Source organism: Calonectris borealis, chromosome Z (genome assembly GCF_964195595.1).
Source record: "Calonectris borealis chromosome Z, bCalBor7.hap1.2, whole genome shotgun sequence".
NCBI lineage: Eukaryota > Metazoa > Chordata > Aves > Procellariiformes > Procellariidae > Calonectris > Calonectris borealis.
The window spans coordinates 7,885,229-7,906,797 of NC_134352.1; the positions used below are offsets into that span (position 1 = coordinate 7,885,229).

General features: G+C 38.1%; 1 protein-coding gene across 2 annotated transcripts in view; it reads right to left on the reverse strand.

Annotated features, from left to right (window-relative positions):
- MSH3 (mutS homolog 3) overlaps positions 1-21,569 on the reverse strand; it is a 116,857-nt gene that overhangs the window by 18,617 nt on the left and 76,671 nt on the right. For both annotated transcript variants that reach the window (XM_075137117.1, XM_075137118.1), the window contains exons 16-20: positions 19,136-19,200; positions 17,711-17,827; positions 15,700-15,807; positions 11,998-12,112; positions 7,968-8,125 (exon numbers count right to left, since the gene is read on the reverse strand). In XM_075137117.1, the coding sequence (XP_074993218.1) occupies positions 7,968-8,125; positions 11,998-12,112; positions 15,700-15,807; positions 17,711-17,827; positions 19,136-19,200 (563 nt within the window). The remainder of the gene's footprint in view (positions 1-7,967; positions 8,126-11,997; positions 12,113-15,699; positions 15,808-17,710; positions 17,828-19,135; positions 19,201-21,569) is intronic.

Below are 21,569 nucleotides of genomic sequence, written 5' to 3' on the forward strand. Positions count from 1 at the left end.
GCTGTAGTATTGCATGCAAGAAACATCACTTTGGGATATGTAAATGCCCTTTCCTCTTCCATTTTTGTGGATCCAATTGCATGTGACTGACACAGATCTTTCTGCTCACAGGATGATGGAAGTGAGGAGTGCCAGTCACATCAGTCAAGCAGGCACTTCAATACTGCTTTTTTAGATCTAACATCAAGCTCTCGCCCATGAGAGTGCACAATGCTCACAGATTTACGTGGAATGGCCCACATCTCAGCTTTGCGGATTTCAGGATCAGTAGAAGTACCTGAGCCGTAGCAGAGCAAGTGTTGACAGGCAGCAATGAAGTACAGCCACCAGCTGCCAGAACAGCATGACGCATTGAGTTACCCACTTAGAGGGACTCAGTGATGAAATGTCTCGGCCTTTAAAGCAGCTTCCTACCGACAAAAAGAGACTTAATCTCATCAGTTCACCATGTTAAGCCAGGCATACGTATAAATAATGCCATTTCTTCTTTAAATTGGAATGCACAATATAAGTTGACTGGCTGACTTGTGCAAAGGGTTGAAAACATGCATGGTCACTTTGTCCAAAGAACTGAGAAGACAGAAGGAGCTTGCTTTCCTCGCACCTATTCTGTTTCTTAGAAGAGAAAGAAGGATTATCTGGTGGGCACTACTACGGTGTCTCTAAGACAGAGTGCCACTCTGTCACAAGCAAGCAGGCTCAACTGGGATAAAAAAGCCAGGCTGGAGTGATGTGCTGGTCTGGGACCGATTGGTGGTACCTTGCTCACTGACACTCTTATGCAAACTGAGTAATGCATGCAGCTGGGATGTCTCTTCAAGGATAGACACAGCCCGTTCAGAGATGTTTTGCTACACTCTAGGAAGATCGAGCAGGTTAAGGGCATGAGTAGAGTCCCCTGAACTGTGTCACCATATGAAACAGCTGTGAGGACATAGCTGATGCTTACATGGGATGCTTACACCCTGAAATGCAATTTTCAATAGCAGGTGGTGATCTTCAGCTGGCAAGTCTCTCACAGTAGCACTGTTGTCCCTCATAGCAATCAAAATTCCTTCCCTTTACCCATTGATCAACTTAGAATCGCCACTCCTTGGCAAGGTATGTGGCTGGAACTGGATTGTGCTGGAGTTGAAATAAAATGACCCAACTAAGTCCAGTGGCGAGGGGAATGAAACTCCCTCATGATTTCAGTGTTGGATGAGGCTGGTAGTTTCCGACCAACGTAGAAAACATCCTTTCCTTTCCTCTGCCTCCTCTCTCTCCTTATAGACCCAAAGATCACAAAAGCTGAGAGCAGTTTCCTGTGTACAAAGGGCAATGAGGTAGGCCACTGCACTGGGGTTTGAAGACTGCCTTCAAAGACACTTTTAGGAAGCATAGCCTGAACCTGATGCTCTCTCTTGGTTTCCACATCTGGGAACGCAAGTAGACCGCATGCAAGTCAGGGACACGTGCAAGTACCTCAGCAGGACACAGCTTCTGCTGAATCAATCAGAAGCATCAGGTCACTGTACGATGGCAACAGCTTAAAGCCAGAGGGCTTAATTGATATGGCTCTGCAACTTTGTCATGCCAAACAGACACATAAGAATCAGCTGCCTGAAGATCTTTGCATTCTAGTTTTATGAGTGAATGAGCAACTATTGCACGTGTTCAAAATGATTATACAAGGAAGACAGACAGACAAGAAAACACCAAAATAGCTATGTAACTTAAAACCCTAGAATAGATAGATTCAGGATTCCACTTCTGGCCACGTCTACCTGAAAGACCATATAGACATGTAATGCAAACTAGAAGAACAAAACTGTCCCTCCCTAGCTGAGGTGAGTAACCACCATCTGTTTTCAAAACATTTTAAGATATACAGTGGAATTTGAACTAAGTATCTCCTAACTATAGACTTAGCCATAAGGAGTGCCCTCCATGTTAAAAGTACATTTAAATAATCTGTTACAAGGATAAAATGAAGGACAAAGTTCTGTACACCTAAATACAGACTATGTGATGCACAGAGCCTGTACCAAGACAATTGCCTTGAAGTGCAGGCAACTGCATGTCTTACACAAAGCAAAAGAATTAAACTGCTGCTTACCTAGGCAACCTACCACTACTACCTGTTAACCTGTATTGCCAACCTCCTCCACTCCTCCGTTTTCTTAATATACCTTCTCAGACAATTCAAACTCTATTTCTTTGCCATCATGAAGATTAAAGACATGCTGAGAACCAGTAAACAAGATAACTCTTTTGAGATACTGTCCTGGTTTTGGCTGGGATGGAGTTGATTTTCTTCCTATTAACTGGTATAGTGCTGTGTTTTGGATGTAGTGTGAGAATAATGTTGATGACACGCTGATGTTTTGGTTGTTGCTAGGTAGTGTTTGCGCTAGTCAAGGACTTTTCATCTTCCCACATGCCCTGCCAGATGTGCAGGGGGCTGGGAGGGAGTGTGGCCAGGGCGGCTGGCCCAGCTGGCCAATAGGCTATTCCATACCATATGACGTCATGCTCAGCATATAAGGCTGGGTGAAGAAGAAGGGGGGGGGGCGTTCGGAGTGATGGCGTGTGTCTTCCCAAGTCCCCACTACGCGTGATGGAGCCCTGCTTTCCTGGCGATGGCTGAACACCTGCCTGCCGATGGGAAGTGGTGAATGAATTCCTTGTTTTGCTTTGCTTGCGTGCGCGGCTTTTGCTTTCCCTATTAAACTGTCTTTATCTCAGCCCACGAGTTTTTCTTACTTTTACCCTTCCGATTCGCTCCCCGTCCCGCTGGGGGTGGGGGGAGTGAGTGAGCGGCTGCGTGGTATTTGGCTGCTGCCAGGTTAAACCACGACAGAGACAAAGTGCACAAGAGGATAATCTACATGCATCTTACTGATGCTTCTATTTATTCCTCTAACCTTTAAGCATGTGGCACATAACCTACAAGAGGCAATTTTCAAATGCAATTGAAGCACAGTGCAACGTATTAGTTCAGATAACTGAAGCTGTACCTTTAATAGTATACCCAATTTGGCTGATGGTATAAAATCTCACCAGAAGATGTATGTCACCATAGTGTGACTGTGCATACTTGTATTTGATCACTGAAATAAGTAAAATAGCTTTTATTTCAACACAAGAAGAGAAAGCCAGGCAGGTAGGTGCTCTAGGAAGGAAAGTCTTCTTTGTCCCTTTATCATCACCTAGAGTAGGAGTTGATCTCCTTTACAGTATTCTTTCTAATGGTAGCTTGTGATTTCAATAAATTGATTCTTAAAATCTTGAATACAAGCCATTTGGTAATTTGAACTATTAATTAGCTTGTTTATTTGAACACATTTTACCTTCAAATTGTTGTAACAATTTGTTGTAACAAAAATCTCTCTCTTAATTTTGAAAATTGACCCTCATGAAGAGCTACTGGTGACCTACAAGCTGAAGTTTTCTAGCTGTAAGAAATTATATCAATAATTGATTGTAAGTGGGACCTCTTAAAAGGTGAGCTTTCTTCAGCAGCTAAACATAACCTCTTCTGAACAGAAGATTAGGTCAACAGAATTTCTTTCATTAGTTCTCATATGCGCGTGTTCACACTTGCTTTGTCTTTCTACACAAACACACAGAGAAACATATTAATTTCAATGTTTGAATAACTATATTAGAAAAACTAACACAAATTGAAGGTTAATATAAAGCAAAAATTGAGCCCATTTACTGCAAGGAGAAACTTGGATGGGAATTTTCAAATATCAGAGAATTAAATACTCAAATCACATTAAAAGTCAATATAGATTGGGCGCTGACCTTTCCAAAACTCTTCTAAAATTCTTAACTATAATGGCACTGATTAAGTTAAATTCCTCAAGCAAAGGTTGCATGAAAACGTTATCCCTTACTGGAGAAGGGAAAAAAAAAAGAAGAAAATATCAACCAGCAAAACATCCTCAAAATATTGTGTACTCCCTCCATATCACATAGCTATCCCTTAAATAACGGGCATAGCATACAGTCTGAAAAGTAGTAACTTTTTTGTACAAAAATGGTTTACACATACGTTGACTCATGAAAAAAATAATGGAAGTATGGAATTTCAAGTGAGAAATGTATACAAACACTTTAATAATACAATACAGAAATCTATTCCAAAAATAGCTTTAAATAAAAATACAGAAATACGGAGAATGATTTAGTGTCTTTTTAGTCTGATGTTATGAAGCTGGAGCCACCTAACAATGAAGCAAACCTTTTACTTATATTTCACAATCCCTAACACCCCCTTCCCAGGATTAGGAATAAAGCATAGCAATGGAAATAGCAAGGTTGTTTTTACACATAAGAAATGGTGAGATTTGGGAGAGTCCATAGGAGGACTCAGAGACTTCCCTAAGAAGTGAACACCACAAGCAGGGTACTGTAGGAAATGACTCTTGCCCCGCTCCAAGTTTTCAATTTACAGACTTGTAACAGCATATCATCTGGGCTTAGGGACATTATGCAGCCGAAGATTCTCTCCCTTTCCTCCTCTTTAGGATGAAATTATCAACACTCCTCTGCAATGTTTGGACTAGCCTTAGCACTGCATTGTGTCTATACACCCAGTAATGAAGATGAATCATTCCTATTTTCACTGTACCTGTAAGCAAGACAATTCCTTGTGCATCTTTAAAAATGTTTAATATAATGCAGTATTTAAAGTCAATTTAGAGAAGCTGTAATACATAAATACTAAATATATCCAAAGGAATAATCATAGTAGCAACCTTTCAATTTCCATGGAAACCCTACTTAGAACACAGGATACAAATCCTAGATGAATGTTAATCTCTTAAACCTATATAAATTCACACTTTGAAGATGCAGTCTACAAACAAAAAAGTGACTGCAGAATAAAGCACCAATATTCAAAAAAATTTAGCAAGCAGCAGAACTGTTGGTGCTCCTGATGCGCAGAACTTCTCAAGAGTCAGCCTGTACTACGCTATGCTAATAGCAGGAGGGGTGCTATGCTAATAGCAGTGTCTAGAAAACAACACACCATGGCAGTAATGAAAATAACTTGGAAGCTGACATCTTCCCATGCATGGGGTGGCAGTGCAGAAAGGTGGTCTGCATAGCTGTATTCTATTAAAAAAAAAAAACAAACAACAACCCACAAACAAAAACAACCCCCAAAACAAAAACACAGAGGAAAAAAACAAAACAAAAAAAGCAAAATTGGGGGCGAGTTAAGAGAAAATCTCTGATCTCTTCAAGCTCATTCCCTACCAGAGAAGAGTTCTTGGCAAAAGCTGAGGCTTTAGACATGTATGTTCAGCCAGACAGAGCATTAAAGAAACAATGTAGGACATATCACATGGCAGCTGAATTAATTGTTTCTCTTCTCCAACCAGGCATTAAAAACTATCACAAGTATAACTTCCTAGGGCTAACAAATACACAGAATATAACAACACATTAACCTGGCCTGACACACTTACATACTTTAAGACCTTTCCCAGAACCCTGAAAAACAAAACAAAACAAAAAACAACCCCAAAAAACCAAATGAACCAAAATAGAGGTCCCTACTTCCTGTAAGTCTCTCTACACCTTGAGCCTCTGAGTTGCAGAATCTAGTAAGTTACTCCTTTTCTCGTTGCAGAGGGTGAAGTTCACGATTTGGAGAAGGTGAGAATGAACAGGAGTTAGGCAAAGACCAGACTGGGCACTAAAGACCACTTCGTGGCTACTGACAATCAAATACAGCGGGACAGAAAAGACCACTGACAACTCACCTACTTGGGGAGCATGGATGTCATTTCTTGGATATGTAGAGCAAGGAAAGCCCCCATACTACACAGCCTAAAGCAAAATCATGATGCAAGTATTCTCCTAAACCTATGTACTGGAAGAAAAGCTACAACTGGGTCAAGATCTAATATCCTGTAAGTACATCACAAATGGCTAATGCTTGTCCCAACAGTACAATCAATTCCCTCAAATGACACTAGAAGACAGAAGTTTAAAGAGATGCACAGCCAAGCAGTTCCACTGATAGATCTTTTACAAACTGAAGTGACCGTCATGGATTTCTGAAGGAATGCAATACATAAACTCAGCTTTTTTGCTTCCTGTTAATGTTCTAACTAATGCATGACTATTTCTATCTCAATAATATATCTTCAATTTCTTCTTGATTAATATTGAGCCAATTAGTTTACTATTAATTGCCAATGCAATGACAAAAATTTAAGTAATTCTTTAGTATCTTTATCTGGTGTTTGACACATTTCACATTAAATGAAGAATGGCATATCCAGCTGAGCTTCCAAAGCTAATTTAGACAGGGAAAAAAGATCAATCCCCTGTGTTAGAATCTGACTGGGTTCCAAATTAAATGGTCTGAAACCTCACAGCCAGCAAGTAACACATTCTAGGTTTGCTTGACTTGAAATCTAAAAGCGTAAGTTCACTTCAACCACACTATCTTATCAGAACAGATGTGAAAAATACCTATAATGTAGAGAAGAGCTAAGTGGAATCAGAGAAATACACTGGGAAACAGGTGGAACTCAGATATATTAATTTTAAGGTTTTCACACTGTAGAGGACAAAAACCAATTTGTTCACTTTCTAGTGGGCACAAAACAAAATGGCACTCCCAGTGACTGTGTCACATTTCTTAATTTTTCTGCAGAAATAATCCTGTTGCAATGACAGTCAAATAAAAGTAAAGGAAAGGAGATACTAAGCTTAAGAGTAACAGATTTGCGTGCGTATGGTTAGAAATTAAGCCAGTGTGAACACAAGTAAAATACTCTAAGTTCACTTATAAAACACAGAGGAAGACAAAAATAATCTTCAAATTGTTAGTAATGTTGTAATGTTTTTTCTGTAAAGTAAATCAGATCTTGTGTATCTCCATGTCCCCTCGAGAAATGCTCATCCAATCAACCAGTCAACTACTTCCACCACAGGGTAGGGGAAAAAAGTTAACCATTTTGAATTTTCTGCTCAAATGAATTTTGGAAAGCTAATACAAATTGTTTTCTAATTTGTTCAACTGCTTAGCATTGAAGTGCATCAAAGCGTGATTTCATTCATTTCTGTCATGACACAATGAGGCATAAGAACAAAACACCTTTACATGACGAAGCAACCCAAGATGAGTAGTATTTCAGATTCTCTGTTAAAAGTTAACACTGAAATGCACACTGCCATCACAGAACTAGAATTTCAGGAAAGATAATTCTATCACAGATACATATTGTTGTGAAGCTTATAACCATAAATAATTACCCATTTCAAATACCATCAGTGACACAGAACTTCTGTCGATGAAAGAATAGATTAAAGAAAAAGGGTAAAAAACCAGCTGGATAATCCTCGGTAATATTAGATTGTAAAATACAAAAGTTTTGACTGTACTGATAATCTTTAAAAATTACTCAGCACTACCTTAAAAATGAGACTGAGTGAAATAAACTGCCATTATTCATTCTTTAAAAGAGATCAGATAAAATGTGTTCAAGACTGATAGTACAGGAAATATAGTAAGCATAGAATATACGCAGCCCCAAATTCTCAGTCTCAAATATTGTGAGTACGTACAACTGCACTGCACAGCAGAAACTGTGTCATGATTTTTAGAGGTGACAGCACTTATTTTAAGGGGAACATCATTTGGCTATCACCCAGCAGAATAAATTTGGCTGAGATGTCAATTTAGGCAGATGAAGTTACATATCTGGATCTTAAGACACACACATTAACATTCTTATCCTTTAAACATTCAAAGATTCCAAAACAAGTACTATAGCTTACCAGAAAATCAGAATCAAAACCTAAGAACCAATGCATATATTTAAAATGAAAAAGGAAACTTCAAGTATAAATTCTAAAGTTCTCTAAATGAAAAATGAAATTATACTTTGATATACACTCACACCCCCTGCCACAATAACATTTTCGTAAACATACAGCAAGTTTTGAAAGATTACCTGGTAAAAATACCATCCACAACACCAATTGTCGACTCCTCTGCAGGAACGTAAGAACCAATCTGTGCCATGACTGTGATCAATGCAACTTGCTTTATATAGGAGCTCTTTCCTCCCATGTTGGGTCCAGTTATTATCATGACCCTTTCACCATCTCCCTGGAAACATAGAACAGTGGTCAAATACATTGTCCTGCACATGGTGCTTTTATAAGAAAGTCTGGTGTGCGTATGTGCTTAGAGGGATAAAGGACAAGTCCTCAGGATTAAATGTTCTGTTTCTAGGTGAACAGCTTCTTTCATTCTTGGATTTCACCACATTCACTTTTCAAGATATTATGAAGTCTCAGACGGATAAATTTTCGTAAGACCTCTCCAGGCTGGTGAGAAAGAAGCATCTCAATCAACCTTCATTACTCTTGAGCAAAATGAACAGTGAGGACAAACCTTCCCTTTCTCCACCAAGGAGCAAAGAAAGCACTCCAAGAACTTTCTGTGCAATTTTCTTTGGAGAAAGAGAGAAATTAATCAGCTTTCAGCATAGCTGTCCTAATTTGGTTGTGATCTGGATTCCTCTCCAGTTAGAGTTCTCATTGCCAAATGGGGACAAGATCTGGCAGACAAAGACCTGACCGAGATTTTACACCCATTCATAATTGCTTGCCTTGGTACAACATACAGACATTCAAACAGACTGGCTACAACAAGAAATCAAGACATTGCCGAGTTTGGCAATACTTGACTGCAACACAGATAGTGAGTATACTATATCCAATCTCTGATTGATCAGTGAATCTAACCACTGAAATCCTATGGAAAATGAAATCATGTGCAAGAGCTCGTCTCAGCTCTCTACAGTACTGCTACATGTCTATGGCTCCAGAATAAAGCTGTCTTCTTCTGGTGCAAGACAATTGCTAATACAAATTAAAACTCATCAACGAATCTATAAAGCTTTCTCATAGCCTGAATCAGGACTAGGAAATTAAGTTATGCAAGTACTTTAGACAACTAGACTTCTCCTTTCTACTAGGTACATAGAATGAAATCCAGCAATTGATGAACTAACCGAAAGACAGCATATTCCATTGCCCATGGGAGGGACATGCAAGAAAGGATAAGCTGTGCATGATAAACATTAGCCATCCTACTTAGGAAACTTGGAATTGATCAGGCACTGTGACAAGAAAAAAAAAAAAAAAGAAAAATCTCCACAGAATAAACCTCACGATCTTTACAGATTCATTTTTTGATCGGGCTTTCATTCTGTTAATTGGGAGGCAAATAAAATTCATATAGGACTGTCACTTTTATACCATAATCCAGATCATACAGAAGATAGATGCAATCAGTATTTATTATATGTAAAAAGCTGTTTAGCTTTTGCTACGAAAACCCCATCCATAAGGAAGTCGCAATAAAGTCAAACCCCAGAAAATGCCATTATCAGGAATAAAGGATGGATGTAATAAAATGCATATGAGTATATGGGAACAAAATTAATAACATTCTAGTCTCCAAGGTATAGTTTCAATACTGCTACTAAAATTTCATCAGGGCCACAACTGGGCTCAACACAACAGAATTTAGAGATACTTAAAACCAGAATGAGTTCATCTGTTAAAATCCACAGATTTCTTGCATGTGCTTGGTATCCCTCCAGGGTCACTCCAGCCATGTGAGACTGGTGGCCGATTTGCAAAGCCAGCTTTCAGAAGGAACATATGCTGTAACATCAGACCAAAGAACCCATCTGCCCTTACAATTGCATACAACCATAACATCTAATTGGAATTTATGGCTGAAGTTAAAAGTACTAAAAAAATCCATGAATATTTGGGAAGGAGAGGGGAAACAGAAGAATAAGGTGTTTATTTCAGGGCACTACAAGAAAGCTTTTCCTAAAGTTAGATATTTGACAACATTTCAGCTGAAAACATGACCGGAGATACATTTCCTGCTGATTCAAAAACATCAGTTTAAAACCAGAGGCATTTTAACAAACTGGGTTCCCACCCAGTTCTCTCAAAAAAGAGAAAACTCAAACCAACAGTAGAGCCAAAAGTGATTCTACCACAATCACTTGATTTTGTAATATTCAGTGTTTAGAAAGCTAACATAAGAATGGGACTAACAGGGGAAAGTGCATGATGATTACTGAATGAAATGCTGAATTTTTTGTAAATGCCATCTGTTGCTTGTTTGGAGTTCACAAATAATTTTGAAAACATTCCTTGAAGTATTGCACAATATCTGTATCATTGTTCAGTATAGAACAGCATTTAAAAATATTTCCAGAGAAATACATACAAATTTGAATGGTGTTTATCACTGTGATGCTCCACACTGACATCTGTTTCATACCTTTTCTATATTTACCATATGAAAAGGCAGTTACGTATTCAGAGTTAAGTTGCAAGCATATTTTTCACATTCAATACAAACAGAAATGCAGTATTTCAAAAGAGATATAGGCAGGTAAATATTTAGCAAAAAAAGGTCAAGAGGACATGTAATTTAAAAGACAGATTTTAGTTTTTCAGGATGTCCTGGTTTTGGCTGGGATGGAGTTGATTTTCTTCCTATTAACTGGTATAGTGCTGTGTTTTGGATGTAGTGTGAGAATAATGTTGATGACACACTGATGTTTTGGTTGTTGTTAGGTATTGTTTACACTAGTCAAGGACTTTTCATCTTCCTATGCCCTGCCAGATGTGCAGGGGGCTGGGAGGGAGCGTGGCCAGGACGGCTGGCCCAGCTGGCCAATGGGGTATTCCATACCATGTGACATCATGCTCAGTATATGAACGGTAGGCGTGATCCAGGAAGTGCCGATCGCTACTTGGTTATCGGTCAGCGCGGGTGGTGAGCCATTGCATTGTGCATCACTCATTTTGTATATTCTATCATTACCATTATTATTTTCCCTTTTTCTGTTCTATTAAACTGTCTTTATCTCAACCCACGAGTTTTTCTCACTCTTACCCTTCCGATTCTCTCCCCGTCCCACTAGGGGTGGGAGGGGGGGGGGAAGTGAGTGAGCGGCTGCATGGTATTTGGCTGCCTGCCAGGTTAAACCACGACACAGGAAAAAAAGAAGAAGGAAACAAACTAAAATATGCTTATCAGAAACAGGTATGTGAAATAAAATACGGCAATGTTTCCCACCTATGGTAATTGCGTATTTATAGCAATTTTAGGTAATTTAGGTCATACAATTTAGGTAACATTGCATAGGAAATGAAGTAGCTCCCCCACTTACTTTGACCTCTTGACAACAATACCAAGCAAGTAATAGGCTTACTACTTCTCAACATCAATCTCTATTGCAGAAAACAACAGCCAGAGGGAGACTTATGGGTAATATACAGCCTGCAAGCTACACATGGGGGATCTTTATCATATGTTAATATGAAAGGCTTCTTACAACTAACGTGCAGTCTACGCAGCATGTACTTGATACTACTTAGTGAAGCGTCAGAGCTCCAAGTCTACATTGTCAGATTAAGAAAGGCTGTATGAAATTAATACTTCCAGAAAGAAAGGAAAACACATAGTAGAGAAATACCTTAAAAAAAAAAAAGCTATCTTAGATTTAATTTGGAAAGCTGAGCTTGTAACATGTTACACAGAAACTTAAGTTGTTGCTATTTTGTATATTAAAAAACTCCACAAATTTGAGATAAAATTACGACAAAATGAAGACTCCGATGACGCTGTTAAAAAAACTGTAATTATTCATTTGTTTTTCAAAAATATCCATTTAAAACTTTCACCTTCCTAATTTTGAGATCATCTTTCTTTTCGTTATTCCATGAAGACTGAACAAGGTTGTAAAGAAAGCGTCTGGCTGCAAGATACCAGAAAAAGGACAAAACAGACGTCATCACGTCTAGCAATATCTCTCTGAAATGCAACCAAGCAGACTGTTGTATGATTATATTATTTATTTTAACTTCCTGGCCAAGAAGCATATCCCAGATTCCTTCCCTTGAATGATTTTGAAGCTCAAACAGTATCTCAGTACTTACTGAAAGGTTAGTGGTATTTGGAACATACTGATCCTGTTCTCCCAGTAGTACATCAATCACAGGGTGCCTCCCATTTTTTATAATTATTTCTCGTCGATTATCTTGCACAATTGGTCTGCAAAAAGGAAGAGAAATTAATTTCAATGTTTATTGTAACTGATTATTTAGAACTACTGTAACTAAAGTCTGCAGGAGGGTCATCTATGATGCAGATTTTCGTGAAAAAAAATACAAATGACAAAAACGAATTATTGCTATCAAATATTTCTAAACACTTCCTTGGTTTCATTCAGTTTTAATCAAATATTAACAGACTGGATAAAGAAATTTTAGAGTATTTTCTGCATTTTTTCATTACCTAGGGAACGTTTTCAGTCGTTTCTTGTATTCTAAAGAACTGTTAAGAGCTACAAAATGAACAAGCAATAGCAACATCCCCAAACTGGAGGACAGTCTGCTTTCTTCGCACAACTGCACCAACTTCTGCAATGTGCCACCTTTTGCAGATACATTTCATATTCTCAGAATGATCTTGCTGATGAACTGGCCCAGCCAGTTACTGCATTAAGTCCTAACTGGAGTGTGGGGAGTAAAGAAAATTGTCCAACTATGTATATTATGACTGATAACACATTAAACAATATAAATCAAAGACTACAGTATGACAGACCTGTTACTCTCCTATAAATATCAGCAGCTCTCATAATCTGACAGCAAACTACCAAACATGTACAAGAGTCATCAAACAATAACTGCTTATAGAAAGAGCTTAGTATCTAAGTTGAAACACTGAAATAACAGTACCTTTTTAGAAATTAATATGCAAACCAGATCAATACCAGTTACTTTTTTCCTCTGATCTCCAAACCATATAAAAAGTTTGGTCTCAAATCTTCCAAAGCTACAAATTTGTCTACATGTCTATTAATATAACATGTATAATTCTATGTTACATATCTCCATGTTTGAAAAGCTCCATCTCCAAGAGCTGTGTGTTCTTCACAAAACAAAAAATGCAGAAGCAGCATGTTTCACTGAATTATGACTATGATTTCTTTTTGTTCTCTGCAACCTAGGTTTACTTTTTCATAGTAAACTGAAGTGCAGCACCAAAGTAAATGTGATTTCATGTCTCAGCAACATTTTCCTACACTAGAAGTACAATTACTCTGAAATAAGAGCAGTAACTTAGGAAAATGGCAGCAGCTGAGAAAAAAAGAGAATACTGAAACAAAGCCACAGTTAATTTCTAGACAAAAAATTCTAACAATTTGGGTGGACTTTAGAGGGAAGACAAGATGTTGGGAGTGTGACTTTTCTTGGGTTGGAGAATGATGATGCAATTTGAAAGGAAAATGGAGATAAAATAAATGGTATATTAGGAACATAAAGCACTGTGCAAGAGTAAAAGAAGTGCAAGCTGATCATGACGTGGTTTTTTTAGCACAAAGATATTTCCAGCAGTTGTATAGCCGAGCTTAAACCAATACAGACAGAGTCTTAGGCCTTGGGCACAAAGAAAGAAAATTTCACCCTCCGTTTGCTGGATGGGTAAGTTGTTTGGAGCTGTAATGTGATGGTCTGAAAAGGGAGGAGCACATACCTAGAAGCACTTCCTCCTGTACCTCTCCACCTTGCATTCAAGAGAGCGAGATGACAGCTAAACGATCTATTTGCCATTTTATAATTCTGCCCTTGTCTTTGGAAATAATTCCCTTTTTTTAATTGCTCGAGCCTCCTTCCATGTAACTGTGAGACAGGATGTGGTTTCAGGATGCCATGAGCCTTGCTGACTGCCTGTTCTGGTCTCAGACAGTGGGGCCTGCAGAAGTAGGGCCTCAGCCACAGCCATTCAAAAGGTCTTCCCTGCCCTGTGTTCCCACAATCAGACAATCATGTGTCATGCAGTAAGAGAGAGGGGGGAAAAAAGAAAGAAAAAAAAAAGTAAATCGCTCTGGAATGCACATCATGTCCTTTAGTCATGCACCACCTTTCACCTTTTCAACAGCATTCCTTAAAAAATTCACAGTCTGCAGAGTGGATACTCAAACATCAGATGATGATCTCTGGGCTACCTACACCATCATTTTCAGGTATCTAACTTTGCTGCCTGACAGCGCTGATGTTGCAATTGTCTGTATGAAGGATGAGTCTCCCAACACACAGGTCCCAAGATGCCTCGAAACTGGAAGAGGTGCTCACCTCTCTCCAACCACTGTGTAGAGCAATTGTGCTCCTGACTTCACGACTCATTTACATGCCTCAGGTAGGGTGATATGAAACAATCCTCACTTAATCAAAAAACATTCCTCCCAAACACTTAAATTAGTTAATATTAAAGTCCCATCTTTCCTTCAGTAGCACTCCAAAATTAATTATTGACACCTTCCCTGCAGCTGAAGTTTCACTGAGAAGTCTCTTTCCTGCCAGTTTATAAGCTCTAAGCCATTCTTTAGAATTCAGTAAATTATTTAAACTCTGCACAGTGAATTAATCAGATTTCAGTTTGTTTTCTCATCTGAGTATACAGAAATAAGTGAGCAATTACTTTCAAAGAGATTTTGATAGAGGTACACAAGATCCCAAGAGTCCAGACGTGATCAATATTCTCTTTAATGCTGTATAAAAGCAGAAGCATATGTAAGTTGACTTCCCTTCATCCACATACATTTAATACATGATTTGCTGTATTTCCACACATCTCAAACGTCTCAAATTCATATGGTTATTCCTAATTGTCTGAGCACTTGCAGTGCAGCCCCACAATGACAACGTTTAAAAAGTTACACACAGCACTTTTCAAAAGAGAGTATGTGGACTGTCTGGCAGAGGGAATGGCTGAGGACTGGAAACCAACAGCCCTTGCAGAGGTGTCTACAGTAAACCTCAGAAACAGTAAGTGCTGGCCTCTAGGACAACACGCAGTGAGCTGGAGCAGTGGCTCACTCAGTGCCCAGTGCCTCTGGGGACAGAGACCTCACGGTATGGAAGAAGGTACCCCAGTGAGACTGACTATCTCTGTGTGGGTGCAAGAGATGCTGGCTCGTGAGGAGGAAAACGACCTGAGCTGCAGGGTGTACACGCTCAGGAGCCAGCTCTGGACCAACCTCTGGGGAAGCAGGACTTGAGGGTTCATGTCTCGCCTCTGCAGAGAGCAGGGGGGACAGCCTCGGCACCACCAGAGTCCCAGGCTGCGGTGCTCAGTGTACATGTCTGGGTCTTGAGTAGAGGGAGGTGCACAGCTAATCGATCTAACACGTGATCCTAGATGAGGCATCATCACTGCTCTGGAAGCTGGCACTAATATTTACCTATTATTTACCTGAAATACATCTTTGAAACATACCTCATACACCTTAGAATCTTAGGTATTAGAAAGACATTATAAATTCAGACCTTGCGGAGAAAAAAAAAAAGATAAAAAAATTTCCATGCAAAGTCCAACATATATTTATATATATGTGAGATACAAACTACTAGACTCAAGCCAAACAATAGGCAAAGATGTCAGATTTGAACTGCAATGTTTACAGATTTGCATTAAGCCCAGAAGTGTTGCTTTGCAAAATCTGATTAAGTTGAAACTACTATAAGCAATTTTAATAATGCATTTTATTGTAATACACATATTAAAATAATTTTTTTTAAATACTCTCTTATAATTCCCTATAAAATCCTAAATAAAAATTAAAAATTTATTACCTGCAGTAGTCTCCTTGTTTAGCCACCTGGGCCAAGGAGAACAGACAGTCGATAGTTGCTAGGTGACCAATCGCTTTAGACACAGGGTGATAATGTTCACTAAAATGGCTATACCAAAACAGGGGAAAATAACAGGAGGAAGAAAAGAGAAAAAAATAATTTCATACAGATACAAATGCACTGCCAAAATATACCCCATGCATGCTTCTCACAGGGTTCTTATGGTCTTTAAATTACTGTGAATTCAAATCTCCCAGCAGTGTATTAACTTACAATATGAATACACAATCTTAATCAAGACGGACTTCATGATTCCGTTGTAACAGTGAATTATTTTTAACCACAAAAAAGCAGGCAAAATGAAATTCATTAGATAGCATATGAAGAGTCTGCAGTTGATCCCTGCTGCCTAAATACGGTCTATAAAAATGCCACTATTTATCACAGTGGCAACTGAATCCCAACTGCCAATTCACAGTCAAGAAAAATAAACCAAAAGTGGCTGAACATAGGCGTTGTCTACAATTTCAATAAAACATGGTATCTAGAAAAGAAAAGTCAAGAATTCATTTTCCATTAATGGTATTGCTTCCCCCAGTAGAATAATGATGTTACCAGGAGAACACAGTTTTCAGAAGAGTTCATTCTCTCAGTCCTCAAGAATTTCTTTCCCTCCTCTCCTAGCCTCAAAGATACAACATGGAATATAAAACCAATAGGGGAGCAAAATTTAATAATTAAATGAATAAATAGAGGGGTGGGGAAGAACACTTTCCTACACACAAGTCTTTCCTTGTTCTATGCTTCTATCATACAACACTATTGAAAACAGCAAAGTGAACATGAAAAGCAGCAGAACTAAGTGAAGAAAGGTTAAATAGGTTTTCTCAAACTTACATGGCTAATATAGTGACAAAAAATTATTTTACAGAACTATTTTTGTAGTATTGCAAACGCAACACATCTGGAGAAGACTGAGGTGGAATGTTTTTCTAATTCCTACCAAATTTACAGAATTGCTGGGTTCCTACTAGGAGGCAAAGCTTGGCATCAATTATGCCCAGTGAGACAACATGGAACTTGTTAAGTTTTTGCAGTGGGGAAAAATGCACAAGTGAAAGTGAGGCAATTATCATTGCATGACATGAGGAACAATTTGAGTGGGTCTGTAATTCACAGAAGTAAAAAAAAAAATTGATAACCAGATACCTGAAAAATCAAAGATATTCAGAAGTTTGAGAAATATTTTTAAACTCCCATTTTAAAGATCCTTTGGCTAAACAATCAAATAACTTCATTCAAAACTCTGATCTGAGACAAACAGATCTTCCGTGCCAGTTGTGAGGAACAATAACACTCCCATTACTTTCTAGCACAGACCCACAGTCAGTAGCAGGGTTAGCATACAAAATACAGGGCCATGGAGAATCATGCTCACCCAAAGGACTGCCCAAACACCCTGAACGTTTCTAACTCAAAAACCATAAGTAACACTGCAATTGTACTTAATTCTTTTTCTTTTTTTTTAGTAATGACACACTTAACAGTGAAGCCATACTCTATTTCAATTAATATTAAAAGTGAATTTGGTTAGCTTGTATAATAAATTGTTTTTTCATCTCATTTACATTGTACTTCAATAATAAAACTACTAGATTCAGTTTCACTCATTCACAGTCAGTTGTACTTTCGGGTTCTTAATGCTGTGATATTAGTTTTCACATTTTGAGAGCCACTTTATATATTTAATAGTTTATTTTCATCAGAATTTTAAAACCTAGAGACATCACTGCTGGTCTCAGGACTCAGTCTGCAAAGGTCTTGCCTTCAAATGCTTTAAATTGAAGAACAATATTTTAATTTACTATCTTTAAAGTTGTTGTGGGCACCAAAATGGAATTACCCACTTTTTTTTTTTTTAAGATAAAAATCTTTCTTTTTCTGTTCTTACAGCAAAAATAAAATAAAATAAAATACAATGATAAAAACTGACTCTATTTTGTAAACTCACTCTAAAAAATTTAGCCATTCAGCACTGCAGTCAAGGACTAGCTGCTCCCGGAGCTGATTCAGATGTCTGTAATTTTCTATAATAAAAGGAGAGTGGAAACGGCTGACAGCTTTTGTGCTGGAAGACAGAGAAAAGCCAAATAGGAAATCAAGGTTACTAAGCAATCAGTTACACCATCTACATGCAATATTGGACCAGTTTTCTTACTCTCTGTGAGCCTTGAAAAGGGATATTAAAAAAATGTTCTTTTATTGTGGCACCAAACTCTATCGATTCCAGTGATCTTTATTGTGAATAAACTGACCGGTTACTGAACCGCTGCCCATTCAGAAGGCTTTTAAAATGTTTTTCACAATGTATCATATATTACTGAAGTTTATATATTTCACAAAATTCTGTTCAGCAATACGCTGCCCAAATGGATGACTCTTCTGTGATTGATTACATATACAATGAACTGCAAGAAAAAATTTCACTTTAAAGAGGAAAACTTCGTGACAAGCCTGAAATAAACTTAGTAAATACAGACTGTCTTGCATGGATACTAGTTTCCATTTGGGGCACTTGCTGTTTATTTATGTATTTTCATTAAGAACTCACTTTGGCATTCCTAGGCATTCCTTTACAAAATCCAGATTACCTATAATTTGCTCTTCATCATCTTAATCTGTGCACTTTTAATACTGAATTCTTGCATAAGTCAATAGAACATCACTTCAGAGTTCACCTTGATTATGCCTATTTCTGGTGTGAGGTGTCTGTGCTCACAGGTTATAACATTAAGGTATTCAACCTGTTTAAATAATAAAACAAATGACTGAAAAAAAAAAGCCAACTACATAATTCAGTGCATTTCTGTCTCACCTACTGGAAAAAGTATCCAAAACTATCTAAAATCATGCTTAGATAACACTAAATACCAAAGCAAGCAAAGCTTGTCTGCATGAATAAGTAAAATGACATTTTAAATACACTAAGTTTATTGAGATGCACAGATATTTGCACAGCTACCTTTACCTTTCTGAATAAAGTAAGAAAATTTAGGAAAGATTTGTATCTACAAAATAGACAGATATCAAGACCATAGTTTTGACACCAGTAGTGTGTCATGTCAAACATGTAGTTTGAAAGATTGCGCAAATAATATAGTGTACTAAGGATATATCATGTAAAAACAAACATTTTAAGAACTCCGGTTTTTCGGTTTGGTTTTGTTTGTTTTTAAGCAAAACTTATTATGGCAATAAATAAACATAACAATTTTGGTTGGTTGGTTTTCAGTTTAAAAAAAAAAACAAACCACAAACGAACACATGGAGCAATGAGAATGTGTACGTAATTAATTGTAATACCAAAATATTTTGTTATTACACATTTTTTTCTCATATATTAAAATAGAATGCACTTCAAAGACATTTTACATACCTACTAACCATAACCCAGTCAGATGGCACAGATGATTTATGGGAATTCTTGACTTCTATCATAAACTAAAATAAATAGAAATGTAATATTACACATCATAGGAAGTTAGGAAGACTACAGAACCATAATCATCATATATCAAGAAATATGCATGCATCAGAGGAAAATCATATTCAGCCTGAAGAGACTGAGCAGACCAGAAGCTAATGTTCTTTTTCCCCCAGAAATGAGGGTTATGACATACACATTTTCTACCAAAAGAGCAACTCCTACCCTGAGTTGTTCTCGTGCCCTACCATGTTGCTGTCCCATCTCTGCCCTTTTATTCCTCCATCTACTAACACGCTCTCCTCACCTCCCTCTTACTAAGCCAAAACCAGACTAAAGCTAGTAAGTCAGTCTTGCTTACCTGATCCTGACCAGGCCTTGTAGAGAATTCAGCATTTACACGGACTTTACACTGCACACCACCTGTACTGAGGCTACTCCTTATCAGTGAGACATGCCTTCCTGCCTGGGGATCAGTGATTCATACTGAGCCATAGTCACCCACAACATTTCACAGACAAGAGCTCAAAATCTCAAATGCTAGCACTGTATCTGCAGTACCTTGCTTCAAGTCTGGATCAACTTGGGGTCTCAAAAGGAAGGAATAGAGGAAACCAGCAGTAATGGCAAGAGGGTCAGTGCAGTGAAATTTACACGATGTGTTTATTGCAGTATTTTACATGATTCATGTCGGTTATCTTTGTAACACCAGCCTGAGGAACTAGATGTCAAAGACTTGAGGCATTCTCACATAAAAGAATTCAGCTGGAAAATAAATTTCTAGCAGAGATTAGATTAACCCAGAATCTGATCACCTTTATAGAAAACCACAAGACTCTCATCTGACAAAGCTGTTCCACTACAGTTAGTATGATTTAGATAAAACCTTCCACACCTCACCAGAATAGCCAGCAATCACCTTCAAGTACAAACAAGAAGAATAATCCTAACATGAGCACAAGACTACAGAAGGGACATAGTGCACTAGTTCTGAATCTACCTAAGACACCTCGAAAATATTTGGTACAGTAGAAACCCTGAAATTGCATGATACATATGAGACAAAAAGAGTGATAATGGGTAGAAGCAGAGATCTGCAAAGGTTTGAAAATAAGCCAACTGCTGCTGCCACTAGTGGTGTTGCTGATGTGCTGCTGTTTCTTCTGAATTTCATCTCAAAACAATTAAATATGCTGTGTTTACAAAAGGAAGAAGAAAATAATACCACATTTGTGTCTATGCTGTATGACTAACCGAACTCAAAACAGTCTAAACTAATACAGTCAATTCAACTGCCTGGTTTGTTTGTGTGGCTAGTGAGAAACAAGCAGAGAGGTTGCAATCTTCTTCAAAACAACAAAAGCATTTGCTTTTTCATCCTTTAATTCTTAGCCTTATTAGATAAATAATAGGAATATTAAATAAACTGGGCCCAAAGCACTGCTTGTGCCATGCAGGAAGTAAACATTTGCCAAATGTAGCAACTTCTCTCTAAATCCTGCCTGAAATGAATAGCAATACTATCACTATCTGGACAGCTTTCTGTCCTGTTTAGTGCACACTATGAATTACATTAGAGGTCTGGAAACAAAAGATAAGATAGATATGGGTGTAACCTCATATTCTGGAAAAAGTATGTGTCAACTGAATCTTCATCAGAATTCTAACAGGAACTTAACAAAAGTAAGTTAATAAACTGTGAGCTGGCTGAAAATCTAACCATGTGTTCACAATTATGGGTTTGGGGGCACACATGAAGGAGCAAACCGTTTGATTTCTCCCCCCCCCCCCCCCAAGAAGGCCTGTTCCCTGAACAGATGTTCAGTGTGGGGAGATACATAGAAAACGTTTCCTGGCACCTTCTCTTTCTTCCAGAACTACCAAACTATAAACCTGCTTCTGCCCAGGTCTGTTGCGAAGCAGTGTTGGAATACTACATCTATCAGAGTGCTACAATGACGTAAGAAGAATATACCATACACATGTGATGAAGAAAGAGCTCAACTCAAAAAGACTTTTGTTATGCCTGTGCTCTGCTCCTCCCATACAACTCCCTTTCCATTACTTCCATTCCTTTAGTGTCTTGCCTTTCCTCACTAACCATCTTCTCTAACCCTTCCTCTACTGCCTCTTTTGATGTCTTTGAAACACTCATACCAGATGTAATTAAAAAACAGATATCCATAATCTCTGCAGCTCTTTTCATGAATTTACGAAGATAGATCTCTTTGTCTGAAATGGTTTCTGAGCTGTCCCCTGCTACAAAGGCCTCCTTTCTTAAACATGTGTGTAGTGACTGGTGGTTTCTGAAACTCTCCTGTCGAGTTCACATCTGACTACTCCCTCAGAGGCTGCCCTCTCTTTGATCAATTCTTCTCTTCTCCTT